The 17,659-nt window shown below is 39.4% G+C and overlaps 2 protein-coding genes across 13 annotated transcripts in view; one reads left to right on the forward strand and one right to left on the reverse strand.

The window, feature by feature from the left end:
- Positions 1 to 23: 23 nt before the first annotated feature.
- On the forward strand, positions 24 to 3,672 carry LOC113208006 (cytoskeleton-associated protein 2-like). Of its 2 annotated transcripts, XM_026424823.2 has the most exons (12): positions 24 to 112; positions 198 to 320; positions 409 to 806; positions 891 to 1,047; positions 1,129 to 1,280; positions 1,645 to 1,831; positions 1,920 to 2,112; positions 2,216 to 2,314; positions 2,388 to 2,498; positions 2,576 to 2,746; positions 2,822 to 2,988; positions 3,066 to 3,672. In XM_026424823.2, the coding sequence occupies exons 2-12, from the start codon at positions 217 to 219 to the stop codon at positions 3,283 to 3,285; spliced, it is 1,959 nt and encodes a 652-aa protein (XP_026280608.1). In that variant the 5' UTR covers positions 24 to 112; positions 198 to 216; the 3' UTR covers positions 3,286 to 3,672. The 2 variants fall into 2 exon arrangements, with proteins under 2 accessions (XP_026280608.1, XP_026280609.1); XM_026424824.2 differs by having other exon boundaries at positions 42 to 320; positions 1,648 to 1,831.
- The window catches only part of LOC113208007 (kinesin light chain), a 78,804-nt gene continuing 64,812 nt past the window's right edge, over positions 3,668 to 17,659 (reverse strand). For 9 of the 11 annotated variants that reach the window (XM_026424825.2, XM_026424829.2, XM_026424827.2 and 6 more), the window contains 13 exons: positions 16,782 to 17,013; positions 16,474 to 16,698; positions 16,285 to 16,384; positions 15,593 to 15,821; positions 13,325 to 13,412; positions 13,060 to 13,230; positions 12,755 to 12,959; positions 10,734 to 10,843; positions 10,535 to 10,651; positions 10,275 to 10,448; positions 6,521 to 6,645; positions 5,368 to 5,419; positions 3,668 to 5,269 (listed from right to left, as the gene is read on the reverse strand). In XM_026424825.2, coding sequence (XP_026280610.1) covers positions 5,198 to 5,269; positions 5,368 to 5,419; positions 6,521 to 6,645; positions 10,275 to 10,448; positions 10,535 to 10,651; positions 10,734 to 10,843; positions 12,755 to 12,959; positions 13,060 to 13,230; positions 13,325 to 13,412; positions 15,593 to 15,821; positions 16,285 to 16,384; positions 16,474 to 16,698; positions 16,782 to 16,988 — 1,875 coding nt within the window. In that variant the 5' untranslated portion in view covers positions 16,989 to 17,013 and the 3' untranslated portion in view covers positions 3,668 to 5,197. Of the gene's footprint in view, positions 5,270 to 5,367; positions 5,420 to 6,520; positions 6,646 to 7,272; positions 8,757 to 10,274; positions 10,449 to 10,534; positions 10,652 to 10,733; positions 10,844 to 12,754; positions 12,960 to 13,059; positions 13,231 to 13,324; positions 13,413 to 15,592; positions 15,822 to 16,284; positions 16,385 to 16,473; positions 16,699 to 16,781; positions 17,014 to 17,659 lie in introns of those variants that run through there. The other 2 variants (XM_052266185.1, XM_052266184.1) reach the window with 2 other exon arrangements.

The raw sequence follows: 17,659 nt of genomic DNA on the forward strand, positions 1-17,659 counted from the left end.
ACAGACGACAAACGTTAATGAATGGGCGGCAGGCTACAAGACAAGAAGGCAGTGTGATTTGAATTCGAATCAAATGAAAATGAACGTATTGAACTAGATCTAACTGCTAACGGTCCGTCATTATTTTGTGTTCCTTGTTGTGACACGAGTATTTGTGAGTTCCTAGTGTTTAAAATTAAAATAACATCACATTTAAGTTTGTTAAAGAACTGAAAAATGACTCCAACCATAACTCGTCAAGCCAAAAATACGGGAATGAAGAGTCGTCAGGTGCAAGCAAAGGTCACGTCAAGATTTGCATCATTCTCAGTTAACGCTGAGTAAGTTTAACCTGGAACAATCAAGTTATGGGGAGGAGTTTGTGTTATGCACCTAATTGTGTTTTGCTTTTTTGGTTTCATTTTTCAGGGAGCAAGTGAGACAGTTTCGGGAGGCCAGAAAGGCTAGGGAGACTGAAAGACTGGAGAAGTTACGAGACTCTCGCTTAAAAAACAGTTCTGCTGCGGCTTCGACTGTGTCAGCTTCAATTTCTATTACAAGTTTTGCATCATCTAGCTGTCCACCTTCCAAGCCCCGAGTTCTAGGCGTTTTATTGAATAAGTCACAAGCATGTAGTACTACGATAAAGTCATCTGCCCTAAGTCAGAGGTCTCAGCCTTGCCAAAGAACAACACATCATTTGACGGAGACAAGCTCCAACAATAATCCTAATGCTGCTACCAAATGTATGCCAGCTTTAAATCTGCCAACCAAACGTACGGCAGGGGTGATTTCGTCTCTGAAGTCACGCAGATCAAATGGTGGAAGTGAGTAAAGTTATTTATTTCATCTTGAATGCCTTGGCATTTACTGTTAATAATTTTTGAATAATTGTAATATTGCAATTTAAGGGCAAAGCCTTTCCAAAAAAAGGCCAGATCTGAAGTTGTCTAACAAAGCAAAGCGTAAAGTGCCCAAAGCTGAAGTGAAGCTGACGAAAACTGCTCAATTACGCATGATGAAATGTGACCCTCTTCTTGATCTTTCACAATTCAAAAGAGATTCAAAGTATGTTGATGTTTTAAAAAAACAAAAACAATTATGGTTATATTATATTCCTATTGTTTTTAATGTATATAATTTCCTCAGCAAACGGATAGTGTTGCCTTTACCTGCATCCGTACCAAAACCAGGTAATGATTCTAAGAATGCTAAGGCACCCATTGAGAGGGGCGATATTGATGTCACTACTAGTGTGATTGTCGATGGATCTAATCTGGGTATTCAGAACAATGACCAAGGTGAGTTATTACACTTTATTTGGTTTGTTAATCCTGAGAGATTAGTCTACCAAATCTTGAAGAAATTGTCATAAGAGGAGATTAATAAAGCATTAAACTTTCTGGAATACTGGATGAAAATAGTTAAATGGTCATTCAGGAGCATAAGGTTGTGGAAATAAATTTAGAATATACCCATTGCTTGAAATTGCAACTGCTTGCACCTCTTTAGCTTAATTTAGGTCGGTAAAGAATTGTTTTAGTCAGAATTAAGGGGCACTGCACTAAAAATAACAACAACAAAAAAAACACCCTCCAACAAGTCAGAATAAGATTTTGTTATTTTTTTCTGATCTATGACTCAATTATGTTATTATTCTTCTAGCAGTTCTGATCAAAGATGAAAGTCAGAGAAAAACATCTATGAAGAAAAAATCTATCTCTGACCCTAGTGTGAAGAAAAGCATATCTCTTACTTGTGATTCACCATCACACATTCCTAGACTAAAAACTTCTTTTGTTAGCCCATTAAGGAAGACTGTGCCCTCAACTCCGAGGCCTAGCCCATTGAGGTACGTTGTCGTTCCTTAAAGCATTTGAGAAATAGGTTTAAGACATGAGTTAGCTTCGCTGTCTTGACTGTAATGATTTCCTTTTCAGGGCAAGGCTAGCCGAGTGGCTTGAGAAACGTGATCATTCATTAGACAATTTTAAACATTTGAAGTGTTTTGGAGTCCTTGGTCCAGTTGTGAAAAGGCCTCAAACTCCTTTCCGTAAGGCCATATTGTCTACCAGTACTCTTAGGGCTATCCCTGAAAGCAGTGAGTCCACTTCCCTTAATGAGAAAGTTGAGGTAAAACTATTCCAGTTTAATTCTTGATTATATTATCTTCGGTCCGTCACAACGTGGCCCTGAAATTGTTTTGCTTAACTATTGTACTTTCTTTCTTTTCAAGGATACCTACGAGGAAGATGATATTGGACTTAACTCTACATTTACTCTAGAGGATGAGGACAAAGAAAACATTTGTGGAGGTTTTGAGACACAAATGCAGGTACACACTCTTTCAGCAGATCATGTAAACTTTTATTATAATTATAAATTCAATTCATAATTATGACGGCCAGGTGCAAAACACGACTGTTGGAAACCTACCTCTGTCTCCCAATACTCAGAGGATCAAGGACTTGGATCAAGCACATGGTGTTTTATCTGAACTTCATAGACTTATAAAAATGGTAATAATTGTTTCAAACAATGTGCTACATGTGACAGTTATCAGATCCAACTAATTGCTGTTTTATTTTTATTTTAGGCATATCCTACTGAGCAATGTGGACTCTGGTTGAAAGCCATTCGTCGACGCTTTCCTCAGTGTGGTGAGGAACCAATATATTGGGAATGCCTGGCTTCCCTGGAAGAAATTCGTGGGGATTTTGAATCAGCTGTTGCTTGTTATGAGCGAGCAATTTTGCAAGGTGCAGAGGTACGGTTTATTTTGTTACTTTGGCTGTTTCTATGGTACTTATGTTTCACAAGTGTTGTTCACTTTTTTTTGTAGAGCTGTGTTCAGAGTTCACTGGACCAACTGCATCAAAAGATGTCTGACTTACATATAGAACCTATTCCAAGCACAAATATGAACAATGTTAAAAGAACACAGAACAACTTGCCCCAATCCAAAAACATAATCAAATCATCTTCTATTCAATTCGCTGTGCATGAAAAGTAAGTTGTTTTACAATCCTTACTAATTCTGTCAAAAGTTATATCCCTGTATTTTCATTAAACTATTGTTTTATTAGGTGTGGCTCCTCAAAGAAGACTGTTATAGATGAAAACAAAGCTGACCCAGTTTTCACTGCTACACCTGTCAGGCGTTCTATGCGTCTTGCAGGCACTCCATCCAAGGGTACTCCTGGAATAACATGTGTACGTTCCCTTGAGTTCCTTGAGCCCAAAATTAAAAATTCTCTTATCTTCCATGGAAACAGTGCCTTGGATCCAAATGAAATGAAATGTTAATTGCATTCATTTGTGGTTTGTTGATACATTTACAAGTTTACTTTTATGCAGTCATATTTTTATAGTTTATCATATTCTTGTGTTCTTTTCTGTAATTTTAAACACAACAAATTTCATTTCATGAGATATTACTTTTCTGTGGCTATTGTCGCGTTCAATTGGATTCCCTTCAACAAATATATGTATTTAGTTAACTGTTGAAGCTGCGTAATATTGGGAAAGGTTACTTCTTTTCTTCAAAATAATATGTTATTATAGTTTAACATCTATCTGCTTTTACCATGTTGTGTATGCTTTGTCAAAACAAAACCTCTGTTGCTTGTGGGAGAGTTTTTTTTACATATATAAATAGTGAGGAGTGGGATGAGTAATGAAAGCAAGAAAATATTCAGAAATCATTATTTGCTCCCATATCCAACATCAGATGTTCAATGACTATTCTCCAATTGGTTTGCTTTACACAAGGCTAAAGGCTGTGAATACACTGCCGAGCAGTCAATTATCGCACAACTATCATTACTCCCCCTTTTCTGGTACCTCAACAGAATAAAATAAAATAAGCCACTCTCAAATATTACTATTTACAAAGTTTCATTTAGAACATTGCAACTTAAACAAACCAATTTTTAAACATAATAAAATTAAAACAGATGAAATTAAGTTTAAAACTGTCAGTTAGTCTACCAAAACTTTGATTCACAATATTTTGTCTGCAGTAACAGCTTCAAAATATGCAGTTGGTAGAGACAATACTCAAGATGTATATAACTAAAGTCCTAGAGACATATTTTTGCTGATAAAACAGGAGTAAAGCTTTCCATCAAATGGAATACAGATATTATCACAGAGATTGTAATACATTACAGGCTTATGCAAAATGCTTTGCATTGAGTATCTTAAACACCAAAGAACAGACATTTTAATTTCTTACTCATGAGCATAAGTAAGCTTGTGCACACTATTTCATAGACAAAAAAGAAAAAAACACGTTAAAAACAATAAACTTATGTTCTGAACCATACATAAATAAAACAAAGTGCATTCAAGCTAGTCTGCCACTAATAGTTAGAGCTTTCAAATAACATTCAAGGTCCTGTGAAAGGAAATGGAAATTTTTTTATGTTCTTCCATTAATGTAAAACCAGTAAATAGTATGGAAAATATGTAATACTGAAACTTTACAAATAAAATATAAAAAATTGTCACAAATGAGTAAAACTATATATCCAGTCTCTTGCAATTATTGCCCACTGCACTGAAAGGGAATGTGTTGGAGCTTTATGAGACTACATTATTAGAAAGCCAAATTATAATGACTGAAATTCAAAGAAACTGAAAGTTCTTAAAGGGTTTTCAATTTACAAGAAAAAGCCAATACGTTACCTTTTTAAAAATTCTACAACTTGTTCATACCAAAAATAGCAAGCAGAATACGAACTGGAGACTTTGTCCAGTCCTGTCAATATCCTTCATTAAACTTAAGATACAAAATTACATTGCTGTGGTCTCCAAAGAATATCAATGTTCCACAAAATATCTGGTGAAAAGTGAACAGCATTATGAATAAAGGACACATTTAGAGGATTGGTGGGTGAAAACATGGGAAATCCTCTGGAAATCACAGGGTTGTGGTATCTTCAAAGACACATAAATCTGCATGTGCAACTAGCCGCCCGCAATCAGAAACATGAGCAGCCAAGAGGGGTTTACAAAAAGAAAGAAATAGATATAGTTTCTGATATCAGCAACTGAAAATGGTGGTATTGACTCAAGGCTCACACTCCAGAGCAATACAAAAGGCATATTTTAACGAGACTGACTGCGACTTTTTAACACCAATACCATCCTTGAGGTTCAGACATTTAATGTTTGGAGGAGTGAAAGTAGAATGATTTTAAGATTATCTACTTGTTCATGATGCTGTCTCACTTGGGCTTGGGGCTTGAACTCTTGAGCTCCACAAAAGGGAACTGCCAACACCGACCTGGAGGAAATTAAAATGGGTATTAATTGTACAAAAACTTATTAAACCTTTAGCATGTAATTTGAAGGCAGATGCTGACACATCTCAAAAATCATTACCTGTTCCCAAGTCTGGCTACTAAGAACGGACAGAGAACTTGCGCGCTTCATGCTGGAACACACAAACATAAATTACCATTATGGCTCCAGTAGTATCATACTTTACACAAATAAAAGTTGGGAGGAAACACTCTACAAATGTTCCAATTCCAGTTGCACCTTAGTGAAGTTAGTCTATTTCCACTAAGCAAACACGTTATGTCAACGGTAGTAGTTCACGTCAACTGAGAATTTGGTATCTAAGGATGCACTCTAAACATACATAACGCAATGGTTCATCTCTTTTTCCCCAATTTAACTATTTTACACTTGTGGGAAGCACAGCCTTCATGCATTGCAGTATCAAAAAAGCCATTGCCAAAATATGTGTTTCTAAATGAAAAAAGAAAATTACATGGTTATATGACAGTATGCACTATGAAATGTACTATGAAATAGTTTTTGCACTGCAGTGTTAAGTGAATTTGTGAGGCTCATACATGGACCTAGGTAACTTTAGTAGTTGGTTCGAAGCCAAAAACGCTACTTGCCAAACATACCATAGAATTACACCTGAGTTTCAACCTGAGACTTCAACCACTTCTCTCAAAGCTAGGTCTAGATTTATTTGTTACCCATAGAATTTGCATACTTGTTACTCAACAGAAGACAAACGAAATTAATATTGATCTGGCAGTAACAGCATCGTATCAGTATTCGAGCCAAGGGAAGATAATTGAAGTGATGAAGGGTGGATGTGGGAAGTATCTCTTACATGCATATTTCATTTCTTGAAGTGGGCTGCAATGGAAAAGCTGAAATTTGTGTCTTCCTTTTTACTTCCTGTTAGCTAGCAAAGTGCAAAAGCAACTTTAGGGGACGGTTGATCTGATACCCTAAATTGTTTTTCCGGTTGTATGGTTGAGCAGGCAATTTCATGCATGTAATATCACTACCGTGGGAACAGGAATTACACAGTGCCATTGTGAATCCTAAACTTCGTGTTTATCAGACAGGATACAATTATTCATTCCTTCAAATATCATGCATATTATGTATGATTCATTGAGATATTACTCTTAGAATCAAAATATTTAGAGCAACTGTTGTGTAGTTGCCAATATCTTTGCCTTGACCTCAGAGACAAATGCTTTTGGACTCTCAAGCGCCATACCTGTGGGCCAGCCCGTCCAACTCGGCTCTGGTTGGCATGGACAGACGCTGCATCAATTTGGCACTGGAGCGTCTTATTGAAGCCCTCAGCTTCGTGAAACTGGCGCTCCGCCTTAATGGACTGGACTACAATCACCAACACAAGCATGGTGCAAAGAAGGGTCTGTATTGTTCTACCTTGTGTTTTTTTTGGTGTTTTTTTTTTTTTTTAATAAGAAAGACAAACTTTCCATTCACTCACGACACATAGAGTATGAAAGTATGCAAATTCAACATCTCAAATCCTTGACTTTAAGAGTATAATTGTCAACTACAAAATATTCAACAGGTATATTTGGCTCCTCTCTTTCCTTTCAAATGACTTTCTTCCACACAAGATTGAACTCTCCAAAATTCTCACATTTCCTTCCAACTGCAGTCTTCAAACTGAGATAAAAATTCTGGTACACAAAAATCAAAAATAATAATTAGGAAGCAGAATACACTTGCATTGTAAAATGGCACAAAAATATCACGAAAGCATACAATAAGGGGTTCACAATTGTCTTCTAAAGAAAGATTGAAAAAGGAAAGCAGCTCATATGCGCAACCGCGCACGCACACACATATACACAACAATGAGAAAAGACTACTGTTTCTACAGCAAGCAAGTGAAAACAGACTATCCTTTTTTTTAACACTACATATCTGCCAGTGTTCATTACAAGAGGAAAACAATTGGAAAATACCTGGGCAAATCACAACACAATAAAATCTGTTGATCACAGACAATGCCTTAATTTATTTATTATCATACATAACATGTCTATTAAAATTATCCATTGTATCCAGCCAAAGGTTTAAACAATCTAAAATGCTCAACGAACTAGCTTAACCAGTACTGATGACACAAGAATGCATTAAAAGAATACACCTTACATCTGTCAAAGCGCATAATAGTTTCATTAATATTCAAACACACAAAATACATCACTGCACCAGTGTACGTACATTGATGTAATTCTGCTTCTAGAATTAATTTATAACTTTAATGAACTATATTAAATCTTGAATTGAAACCTTTATATAAAGTCCTTCACAGATCTATGTTCAAATCTGTCATAGAAGGTATAAAAATATAGATAAGAAGGAAAAAACAAAACAAATGAGGACCTATAAAACAGACACGAATATTGATTGCATTTTATCATAAAAATAATCAAATTTAGAAGGAACTGGAGCTTGCCAAACTTCCTATACTACCCTCACAGCATTTAATATGGCTAGGATACACAACAAAATTGAAAATCTAATTTACTTTTTACACCTAAAAAAAGAACAGTGAACTTCTTGCAGACTACAAGAACACCTATAAATGTAACTATTTTACAAATGCCTTAAGGTTGTGGTACTGTACACAACAACTGTTTTAAATTGCACCCATCAGAAACAACAGACTAGATTAATGCATGTGCAATTTAAGATTAAGAAAAAAAAATTTAAGGAAGAGTTGTCCATCACCAGTTAGTGTGAAAGGTAGTGGTACTCAGAAGAGGAAAAGTAAAAGACAGACCCAACGTCGTTTCCACTTCTGAACAGTGCACCATTTCTCCTGTTGTGTGTTTTTTTTTACATAGATGTATTCACTTTCATTCCAGTACACTAGTTTAATTAGAAATGGTAACAATCATATGAAAGTAATCAGCTCATTTGGCACTTGATTAAACTTAAATTTTCAAATACTGAAACTTGAATTTGACTCTACAAAAATAATTTATCAATAATATTTCTCTTTGAGAAGATATAAAATTTTGATAAAGTTGGTGTTTGTTTTTATAACCTAAGCATTCACAAGCAAAGACAACAAAGAAAGCCAAGTCAGACAGAACAAAACAGCAAAATTCTAGATGAAGTTACAACAAAATATTTGATGGTGCAAATACATTACAGAACAAGCTTTAACACTAGAACTAATAGTCAATTCATAGTCTTGAAAAATACTTGTTTTCCTCTTAAGTTTGATTAAATTTTCTTTCCTATCATTTAAACAACCACACTTCTTATTTAAACTTGAATAATGCAAGTGAAAAGTAGGAAGGCAGTAGCACAAAAAGTCAATAGTTGCTTCAGCTATTCTGGTTGATGCCCAATGCGTTGAGCAATTTGCTTTTGAGCCCGCCCTGTCTGGCGTCCGGGCTTGGCCCCGCCATGCCCGGCGCACTGGGAGATCGCACTATATATGACACCGGTGCAGCTGACTACGACAAAAGAGACAGAAAAAAAAAGGTCAAATAAAAAGTTAAAAAGCGTAATAAAATAAGGGTGCGAGTGGAAAACATGCATGTCTGTATTTGCCATTTTCTGAACAGCCAGAACAATCTTGCTTTTACATATTCCAATGGCAGATAAAGTTACTTTTACTTCCATCATAATCCATGGTGCAGAGAAAAGAAAAGCCAGTAAAAACTACTTTTATAAGATTGGATGAAAAGAAGAGGGGGGAGAAAAGGATTCTGATAGAGACATTATCCACGTTAATTGGGCAATTGGTTTAGTGTATTTACATCTTTAGTGTAAGTAGGACTCTCAGAACAAGGAGAGAAATTTTTAATTACCTATTTACAAAGAGACTTGAGGTTAAAGGCAAAGATAGCGGGGAGTTGAAGATGTATCTCTGAGACAGTTAGGAAATTAATTAGTAAAACTACCAGTGATTGGGTTAATAATATACAGTAAGTGATATTTCTCCCTTCCACTCAACCAGCTAATGCTTGAAACTCAGGAACAATTTACTTTATGTGCAATTGGGTAATATAATTGAGGCCCTTTGATCTGAGGTTGCAATAAAGCAGCCACAACCATCCCCATCATAGGCCAAACACACCTGATCCAAGACCAAAGCACATAGTACTTGTAACAATCTTGGCAGACAGACAAAATAAGAGAAAAAGACATGCACACATAATACAACATGCAAAATTAAAGTAAAAGATGGTGCAATAGTATCTTCTACTAATGCATTTACACTCTCCAAACATAAATAGCAGATATACATATTACATTAGCTACTAAGAACAATGAGGAATGCATCATTCCAAAGATATAAGGTAAAAATATGAAAATAGTTAAAAATTTGTGCCAAGGTGAAATAAAAAAAATACACAGTGCACAGCTACTTGAAGTGTTGGAGAGAAATGTAGGAATATGGATATTTGTTATGGGCAAAGTAAAATTATCCCTAGTTTGCAATCCATCAGACTTTTCCAAGATAACTCTAATTCATCCTAACATACGTTTGGTTCTAAGCCTACTATGAACACAGAGTAACAGATTATAGTAGGGAACAACTATAATACTTGTCCTAAATGACAGCAACACAGAAAATTTTGTTTGGTAAGTGTTGAAGAGAAAGGAGAGAGGAGGAGATTTTAAGACAGAGGATTAAATAGGGACAGCAGACAGCAGCAGGAGAGCACACAGGATATGCAGATTGGTCAAAGTTAAATAAACAATTAAAAATAAAAAAATAATGAAGAATTGTATTGAGCTACATTAACATTTAATACATTTTGTAAAAAATTACTTTCAAGAGAGTCAAGTTAAGACCTCTGAATGTATTCCTTTTCGATTAGCTTCAGTATATATATTCACTAATGTAGCAGGTAGGTAGAAGGAGGTAAAGGGTAAGTGTATTATTTTGGTTTTGGAGTCACATCAACTGTTTTTTGCATTTTCAAACATGTATGTACTAAGCAATTGAATTAATTTTGACTCACCTCTTCACTAGCTTCACTAGGCATTGATTCAAGGGATTCTCGAGAACCTCTACGGCTTGACCGTTCTCGACCACTCGAGCTGCGTCTTTTGTCTGCGTTACTTCCGCTAGATGCACTTGTTTCAGCCCCAATATTGCTCAGAGCTACTTTTGTTTGTTTAACTATATCCAAAGCCTACAAAACAAAGGAGCGATGATCAACATTCACTGTATATTCTAAGTACATAGGTACTTAAGTAAAGAGAAAAATTTATCTTTTACCTCTTTTCTGGAGCGTAAAGCACAGTCTTCTAGAGTCTCTGCTGCCTCATATTTACCCTGTCGTCTATACAGAGCCCCTAAATTTTTAAGAGTCGTGGTGACAGTTGGAGAATCAACCTGACCAAGAAAGGAATTTTAGCAAACACAGCAAACTCAGAGAAGAAGCACAAAATAGCTTTCAAATTTTCTTTCATTATACCTTGGCTGCTTTGTGCCACCCACCATATTCACCATATGGAACATTTTCTTTATTTCGGTGTTTATTTTCTTCTCGTTCCTCAGCAACTTGCCAAATGGGCTTATTATCCCCTGTAACATACAAAATCAAAGAAAATATTTAAAATAGTCTTATTTATATGTACCCTGCTTTATGATTACATTAATTGTTGAGCTGACACAATTTTGATATTCTTTGGTTTAATTAGACTGAGGAGAAGCTTGATAGTGAACAAAGGATAGCAACACTGTATGTGGGTGCTAAACATTAGTCTGCCAGTGAAGGGAGTGGTGCTGATCATCAAATGAAAATGCACAAATAATAAAGTAGTTACTTTTATTTTATGCATATGGTCCAATTTTACATAACAGTACCACTCTCTCTCACATCAAACTTAACTCTCTCCAGCACCAATAACAAGAAACCTCTAGAAGCAACAAATATTGTAGAGAAACATCTATTTCTTTTGTAACCAAAGAAATAAAGATAATATTGTTGAGAGACAAGCAAAAATATATCCAAAAATAACTGAATAAGGTGAAAAAAAATATATAAAAAATTGTTGAGTCTAAGGACAACAAATGGCAAAATAAAAACGGAATAATGGAATGTTTGTGTCGTCTTCAGTAATGTGCAAAAGAACACTCTGCATTCAGAAGGTGGAGAAAGGCATTAACATTAAAAGCATTTAAGCTCATATGAGGAAAAATCCATACACAAAGTGTGCATTGTGCGAGACATTATGTTATTATCATGTTTAGAGGACAGCAACAATAATCATTGAGTTTGAAATAGCACTTGAGGATCATGGAATATCACCTCGTAGGGTAATTTAATCGGGATAATAATATATAAAAATAGATGATAAAACAAAAAGAGAGCTATAGGAAATTCTCTCTGCTTTTTCAGAAAACAATAGACATTGCTACATAAGAACTACAAAAGCAAAAAGTACTAGGTTAGACTTTCAAATATTAACAAAACTCAAAAAGACCTAACTAAACATTCCTTGACCACAAAAAAGAAGCAACAAAGACCACACATGCCAACAGAGTACCTAATTAACCTGCAAGCTCATAAAGCAATGTAGGAACTTAAAAGGGGGTTGTTGATCTTAATACCTATATTAGAAACTAGCCTAAATATTTTAAGAGAGAAAAAAAAGATACAAGAATCAGTCATGACAACACCCCCCCCCCCTTCCCCCTGCAAAAAGTGGTAGTGCTGTCCAGCCTCAAAGAAAGAAAATAGAGAGGGGGGGGGGGGAGAGGGGGAAAGAGGGGTAAAAGGAAGTTCAGAAGATACTACAGTCTGGTGATCATAGCATAGAGTACTGCAATTAGGAACCTTCCCCAAAATCAAAAGAAAATTCCATGATTTGATAGAGCATTCTGCGCAGAACATTACAATCTAGTCTCATAAATGGAACAGCATAAACTATAATGGTGACTAAGCATTCATATTGAAGGAGAATAGATCTATTACCTACATAAATTGTGCATTTAAAGGCTAATTGTGTATAAAATCAATCATCAGTAACATACATTGCAAATACAGATATTGAGACAATAACAAAAAAGTAAGAGTTCAAACAAAAATCTAAAATGCAGGAAGAATTTTTTTTTTCCAGACACATTCAAAAGCTACCAGGAGCAACAGTTTTGAAAAGATTGCCAACTACAAACGCATACATAATCTTCCACCAAAATATACCAAAGTATGCCAAATCAGAATGTACACAGATCAAAGAGTGAATGGACAGTTTGAAATAGCCATTTTAGAAATAAATTAAGTTTCTGCATGTAGGAAATCCTAAAACACATCTTTGGTAAAACTTACTTGGTCTAATTTAAGCTCATATGCAGAAAAGAGGACCCTGATCTATTGTAAATACATTATATTTCTAGATAAATATCACATTTTTGTTTCTCTGATACTGTCCAATGGTATCTGTGTATATTCTTTAGTGAACTACTGGGCATGCTGAGTCGTTGGCAACTTACCATCTATTGTTCCAAACTCTTTCTCATGTGCTCGAGTTAAAACTTGTTTATAAAGGATTTCTGCTTCTTTGAATTTCCCTTGCTTCAGATAGCAAGATGCTAGGTTATTTTTAGTTTTGGCGACATTTGGATCATCAGGACCAAGTTTACTCTCATAGATTTCAAGAGCTCTTTGATAATACCTTTCCACCTCTTCAAATTTAAACTGCAACAATGTTAAACTTTGGTAAGTAAAAGTAAAGCATCAACAGTGTTTTTTTTTTTTTTTTAAAGCTTTAAATTGAGGGAAGTATTTTAGTACATACCTGGTTCTGACACAGAAGGGCAAGATTGTTTAGTTGCTTTGCAACATCAGGATGATCTTTTCCAAGAACTTTTTCACGAATTTCTAGAGCACGCTTGCACAAAGGCTCTGCTTCTTTGTATTTTCCTCTTTTACCGTAGAGTACAGCCAGATTGTTCAGTGTAGCAGCAACCTAGACGAAACAAAATCGAAACAAAATACATATGAAGTTGTAAGCATGGAAGCCCTGTACCAGAATATGTTAGCTTTGTTGCCAGCATACTTACAGCTGGGTGGTTTTCTCCAAGAGTCTTCTCCCGAATAGCCAATGCATCATTTAGAAGATTTGCTGCATCCTTGTATTTATTTTGGTCCCTGAGGAAAGAAGCATAATAAGTAGCACAACAATCAGATAAAATTTATTTTCTCAATGGAAACGTTTATTATAAGCACTTCGCTCCGCAGGCAACTCCGTTCGGCACGGACCGGGCCTGCTTGGCCTGCCGCCGGCGTTTTGTCGGACCTACGGGCCGACATACGAGTCACTATATGTATTTCGAACAAACTTAGGCTTTCGGGGTGCCTGCGGCCCTTAAGATTAGCTCCTTGCACATGAGAAAAGACTGTAACGGTGCGACACCGTGACTACACCCCCACCCTTCTGCTTTGGAAATGAATAAAAAAAATTAAAAATAACAAGCACAGTTTTCAGTTTGTATTGTTTATCATTCAGTCTTAAAACTGGACTTTTTGCCATTGTTTTAAGTATATCGACCTCTAGCTTTGAAACGATGGAAGATACGGCAATTCCAAAGACTGATTCTGATTAAGAATGTGCTGTTTCTGATCCTCTGTCATTTTTCGATTTGAGGCCTTCTTGTACGTCTTTAAGTACAGCGTGGTCATTTTTGGCGTATTTTTTTGTCGAAAAAGCATCTCCAGCGCCCAAACGGTGAGAGATACCGGGTGTCCGGGAGAATACGCGGCAGCTCGATGGGTTGCCTACGCACTGGTGTGCAGGCGCGGAGGGCGAGGGGGGAGCGGTGGAGGTAACGGGGGGCAACCGGCTACCTCCCACCACCTCTTCCGCTGACACCACCTCTGTCGCTCTGTCGACAGACAGACAGACAGGCAGACACGAGCTCGTTTGCATAAGCCCGCTGGATAGCTTTTTCAAAGCAGAAGGGCAGGCTAAAAACGTTAACAATTCTTGCTAACGGCGAAACGAACCCACTGTTAGGGAAATTTAGTTCTAAGTGGTTATAGACAAAGCACTCGCTAATTTCTTGTTGAGTCTTTTTGCGTGGTGTCTTTGAGCATTATCGACCACAAGAGTGTGTCCGAATTCTCGAATGTGTCGACACTTTGCGATTCGTGACGACACAAATTTGGTAAGGGGAGGGGCTGGTCAGCAGGGACGGCAACCTGCAGCCATCCCTCGCGAAAGGACGTCGCGGTCCGCGGTCGTCCGCGGGGGTAGTCGCGAACCGCGACCGACCTATATCGACGACTTAAGTTTGTCGCGGTTCGCGACTACCCCCGCGGACGACCGCGGACCGCGACGTCCTTTCGCAAGGGATGGCTGCAGGTTGCCGTCCCTGCTGACCAGCCCCTCCCCTTACCAAATTTGTGTCGACACGAATCGCAAAGTGTCGACGGTCGCACCGATTTCTGTATTAAATTAGGTTTGTTAGTTTTGGTTTGCTTCATTTTATTTAAAAGCAAAGCGGATTGCTGCATTGGCAGTATCTTTACTGATCTGCTGTATTAAATTAGGTTTGTTAGTTTGGGTTTGCCTCATTGTATTTTAAAGCAAAGCGAAGTGCAACGCAGCATTGGCAGTATCTTTACCCGCACATGCCGGCCGGTGCACGGCGCCCGCAATATTACGAATAGGCAACCAACATCACAGCCGGCGCGGATGGTCATTTTCAGCCAGAGGGGATCACACGAGCGGCCCGGCGCAGATGACCGGTCCGCGCGAACCCCGGCAGCGGCGCCGGCATTTACTCCCGGCCCCCTAACTTCCCCAGGTACACGCGGCGCAGATGACCATCGGCCGTGTCGACACATTCGAGAATTCGGACACACTCCAAGTTTTAAAACTGTGCACTATTTTTCACGAGGGCGGCAAGTGCGCGCGGAGCGGACGACTAATCGGAGTAAGGTGTGCGTTTAAAAAACCGTAGACAACGTTTATCAATTTTTTTGGCTGAGACCCAGATCTCTGACAATCACGTCACGAAAAACTGACAAAATTTGAACTATAAATGGGCTCTTCCCCCTCATCCCCCAAATAGGGTAAGTTCCCTTTCCTCAATTTTGAAGTAATTTAGTCCTCGACTTATGAGATATGCAATCAGGCCAGGGGACGGAGGGCCCTACCCGTGTATCTACATCTTACTCATTAACTAATTGTCAGCGGCGCGGGCCTAGCTATGTGAGCCAGCGCTTCGTGAGATATCGCGAAGCCTCTGTCACGCGAGACGTAGTCTGGCGTAAGTATAGCTAGTACTACTGTAGTAACAAATGAAAACTGGAACTTGTGAATGTACCTGTAGACGAGGGCTAGGATGTTGAGCATAGTTGCCACATCCGGGTGGTCGTGGCCGCTCGTCTTCTCCAGGTCCTCCAGCGCCTGTTTGCAGAGCGGCACCGCCACCTCGTAACGACCCTGCGAGGCGTACTGAATCACCAGGTTGTGTAGAGTGCGTAGCCTGGCGGGGATCTCGTAGCCAGCATTCACCTGCTGAGCGTACTGGTTGGGTGGCGTAGGAGACATTGCTGCAATAAAAACCACAAAATAATTTCAGCATCAGCACCACCAGATCACCAGGTCGGCGCGAGGCAACGAGACACATGTCACCGCGATCGTCTGAGAGGAGCGACACCTGAGAAATTACCGAGGGGTAAATTACTCGCCAGCTAAATGCACACCCCTAATTCTGCCCAAATCACCCTAATTCAAACCAATTAATTATATTTAATTCAATGCAATTCAGAAATAATTTAAAGCAAATTCAGAAATAATTCAAATTAATTCATAAACAATTCAATCAATTTAGTCCAATTCACGCCAATTCAAATTCAATTAATTCCCGAACTTTGTACACCCAATTCAGAACTTATTTACCACTCGGAAAATACACAGGCACAACCATCGATTCCCGCCAGCTCTCCGATGACTCTGCTACAGGAGCGCTTATGGTTTAACTCAAAGGACGAATGAAAACTATAGTCTACTCACTGTTTCTGTCGTCCGCGTCGTCGTCCGGAAAAAGGTCTACCACAGGGTCGTCTTGACGAGGCCGGTCCGACCTGGTGGACTCCGACATGGAGTCCTCGCCCTGCACAACAAGAGAGTCAGTATGTACGCCTGGGGGTTAGGCAAACTCGCGAGGCTTCGGAGGGTAGAGAAGGGCTGGGCGTAACTCACAATTATGTCCTGGTCGTACTTTCTGATGCTCATCATGAAGTCGATGTGTTTCTTTTCTTCCTCGAGCTGTGCCACAGCCTGCTCTGAGGCCTGCAGCTTTTGCTGCGTGTTGGCAAGCTCGTCTCGCAGCCAGGCGTTCTCCTGCACCAGCCGGCGCACCTGCGCGCGCAGCTTCTGCTTCTCGGCCTCTACGATCTGGAGGTGGGACGCGAGCGCCACCATGACCTGTGACCAAAAGGGCACGTGAAGCCACCAAACTGAGAGACCGGGAGGAGAGAGGGGGTGGGTCCCAGGCGGGAGGAACTCACCTGAGCCTCGCCGAGACCCAGCTCGATGGTGTCCAGGGACTGACGCAGGATGCCGACCTTCTCGGTGCCCAGCGGCTGGTGCGCCTCGCTACCCACCGCGGCCGCCAGCCCGTTTAGGATCGAGTTGTGCTCGTTCTTGAGCGCCTCCAGACCCTGCACCACCGTCTTGGTGTTGATCATGATCTCCTCTTGCGTCATTTGCGTCATCCTGCCGATTGACTCGATCTTCTTCCTGAAAGAAGAAAAAAAAATCGGTAAGTACATCTTTTATATTTTGATCTTCAAAATAACGGTGCAACAGTCGCTGTAGCATGAGAGATGAGTGTGGAAAGGGGGGGGGCGACATTCGTAACATCTATAAGTAAGCTCCTAAGCATTGCAAAGCGACTTGGACTTGACAGCACGGGAGCAGAGCTCGGCTCGGACGAGAGCCTGGCCTGCCCGCCCCTGTCCTCGTCCAGCCGCGACCGAGTCCGCGCCACGCGCCGCCGCAAAGCAGAGGCCCAGCATGAATATTCCAGAGTGAAAACTCCCCTTTCCTTTCGTCCTTCAGCCCCTCGCCATAAATAATGCATCGCGGCATTCTGACAAGTGCTCCGGTGGCGACGGCCCGGCCGGAGGCGGCCGGAGGCGGCCGCAGGCCCAGGCGGCCAAGGCGCAGCTTGCCTTCAAGTTGGTTCAGCGGTTGGTAAACCATCCCACCCCCACCCCCTGCGGTCCAAATAGAGAGCACACCAACTGCAAAAAAAATTATGATGGGGTCGACCGCTAATTATTTTCCAGCAGATTCCGTGTATTGAGGTGTGACCGTACAAACAAGAGACGGAGCGGAGGAGCGGAGGGGTCGGACATGTTTCGTGCCGCTCCGTCTCCCCCCC

The sequence above is a fragment of the Frankliniella occidentalis genome, unplaced genomic scaffold, assembly GCF_000697945.3.
Source record: "Frankliniella occidentalis isolate FOCC.00 unplaced genomic scaffold, Focc_3.1 Scaffold36, whole genome shotgun sequence".
In the NCBI taxonomy this organism is placed as follows: domain Eukaryota; kingdom Metazoa; phylum Arthropoda; class Insecta; order Thysanoptera; family Thripidae; genus Frankliniella; species Frankliniella occidentalis.

Bases quoted from the DNA above. Each gene is read 5' to 3' on its own strand.
- LOC113208006 (XM_026424823.2), top strand. From the start codon at position 217: ATGACTCCAACCATAACTCGTCAAGCCAAAAATACGGGAATGAAGAGT. The intron at 1,832-1,919 runs GTACGTTGTCGT...TTTCCTTTTCAG, and splicing joins CCGAGGCCTAGCCCATTGAG to GGCAAGGCTAGCCGAGTGGC. The intron at 2,315-2,387 runs GTACACACTCTT...TATGACGGCCAG, and splicing joins GTTTTGAGACACAAATGCAG to GTGCAAAACACGACTGTTGG.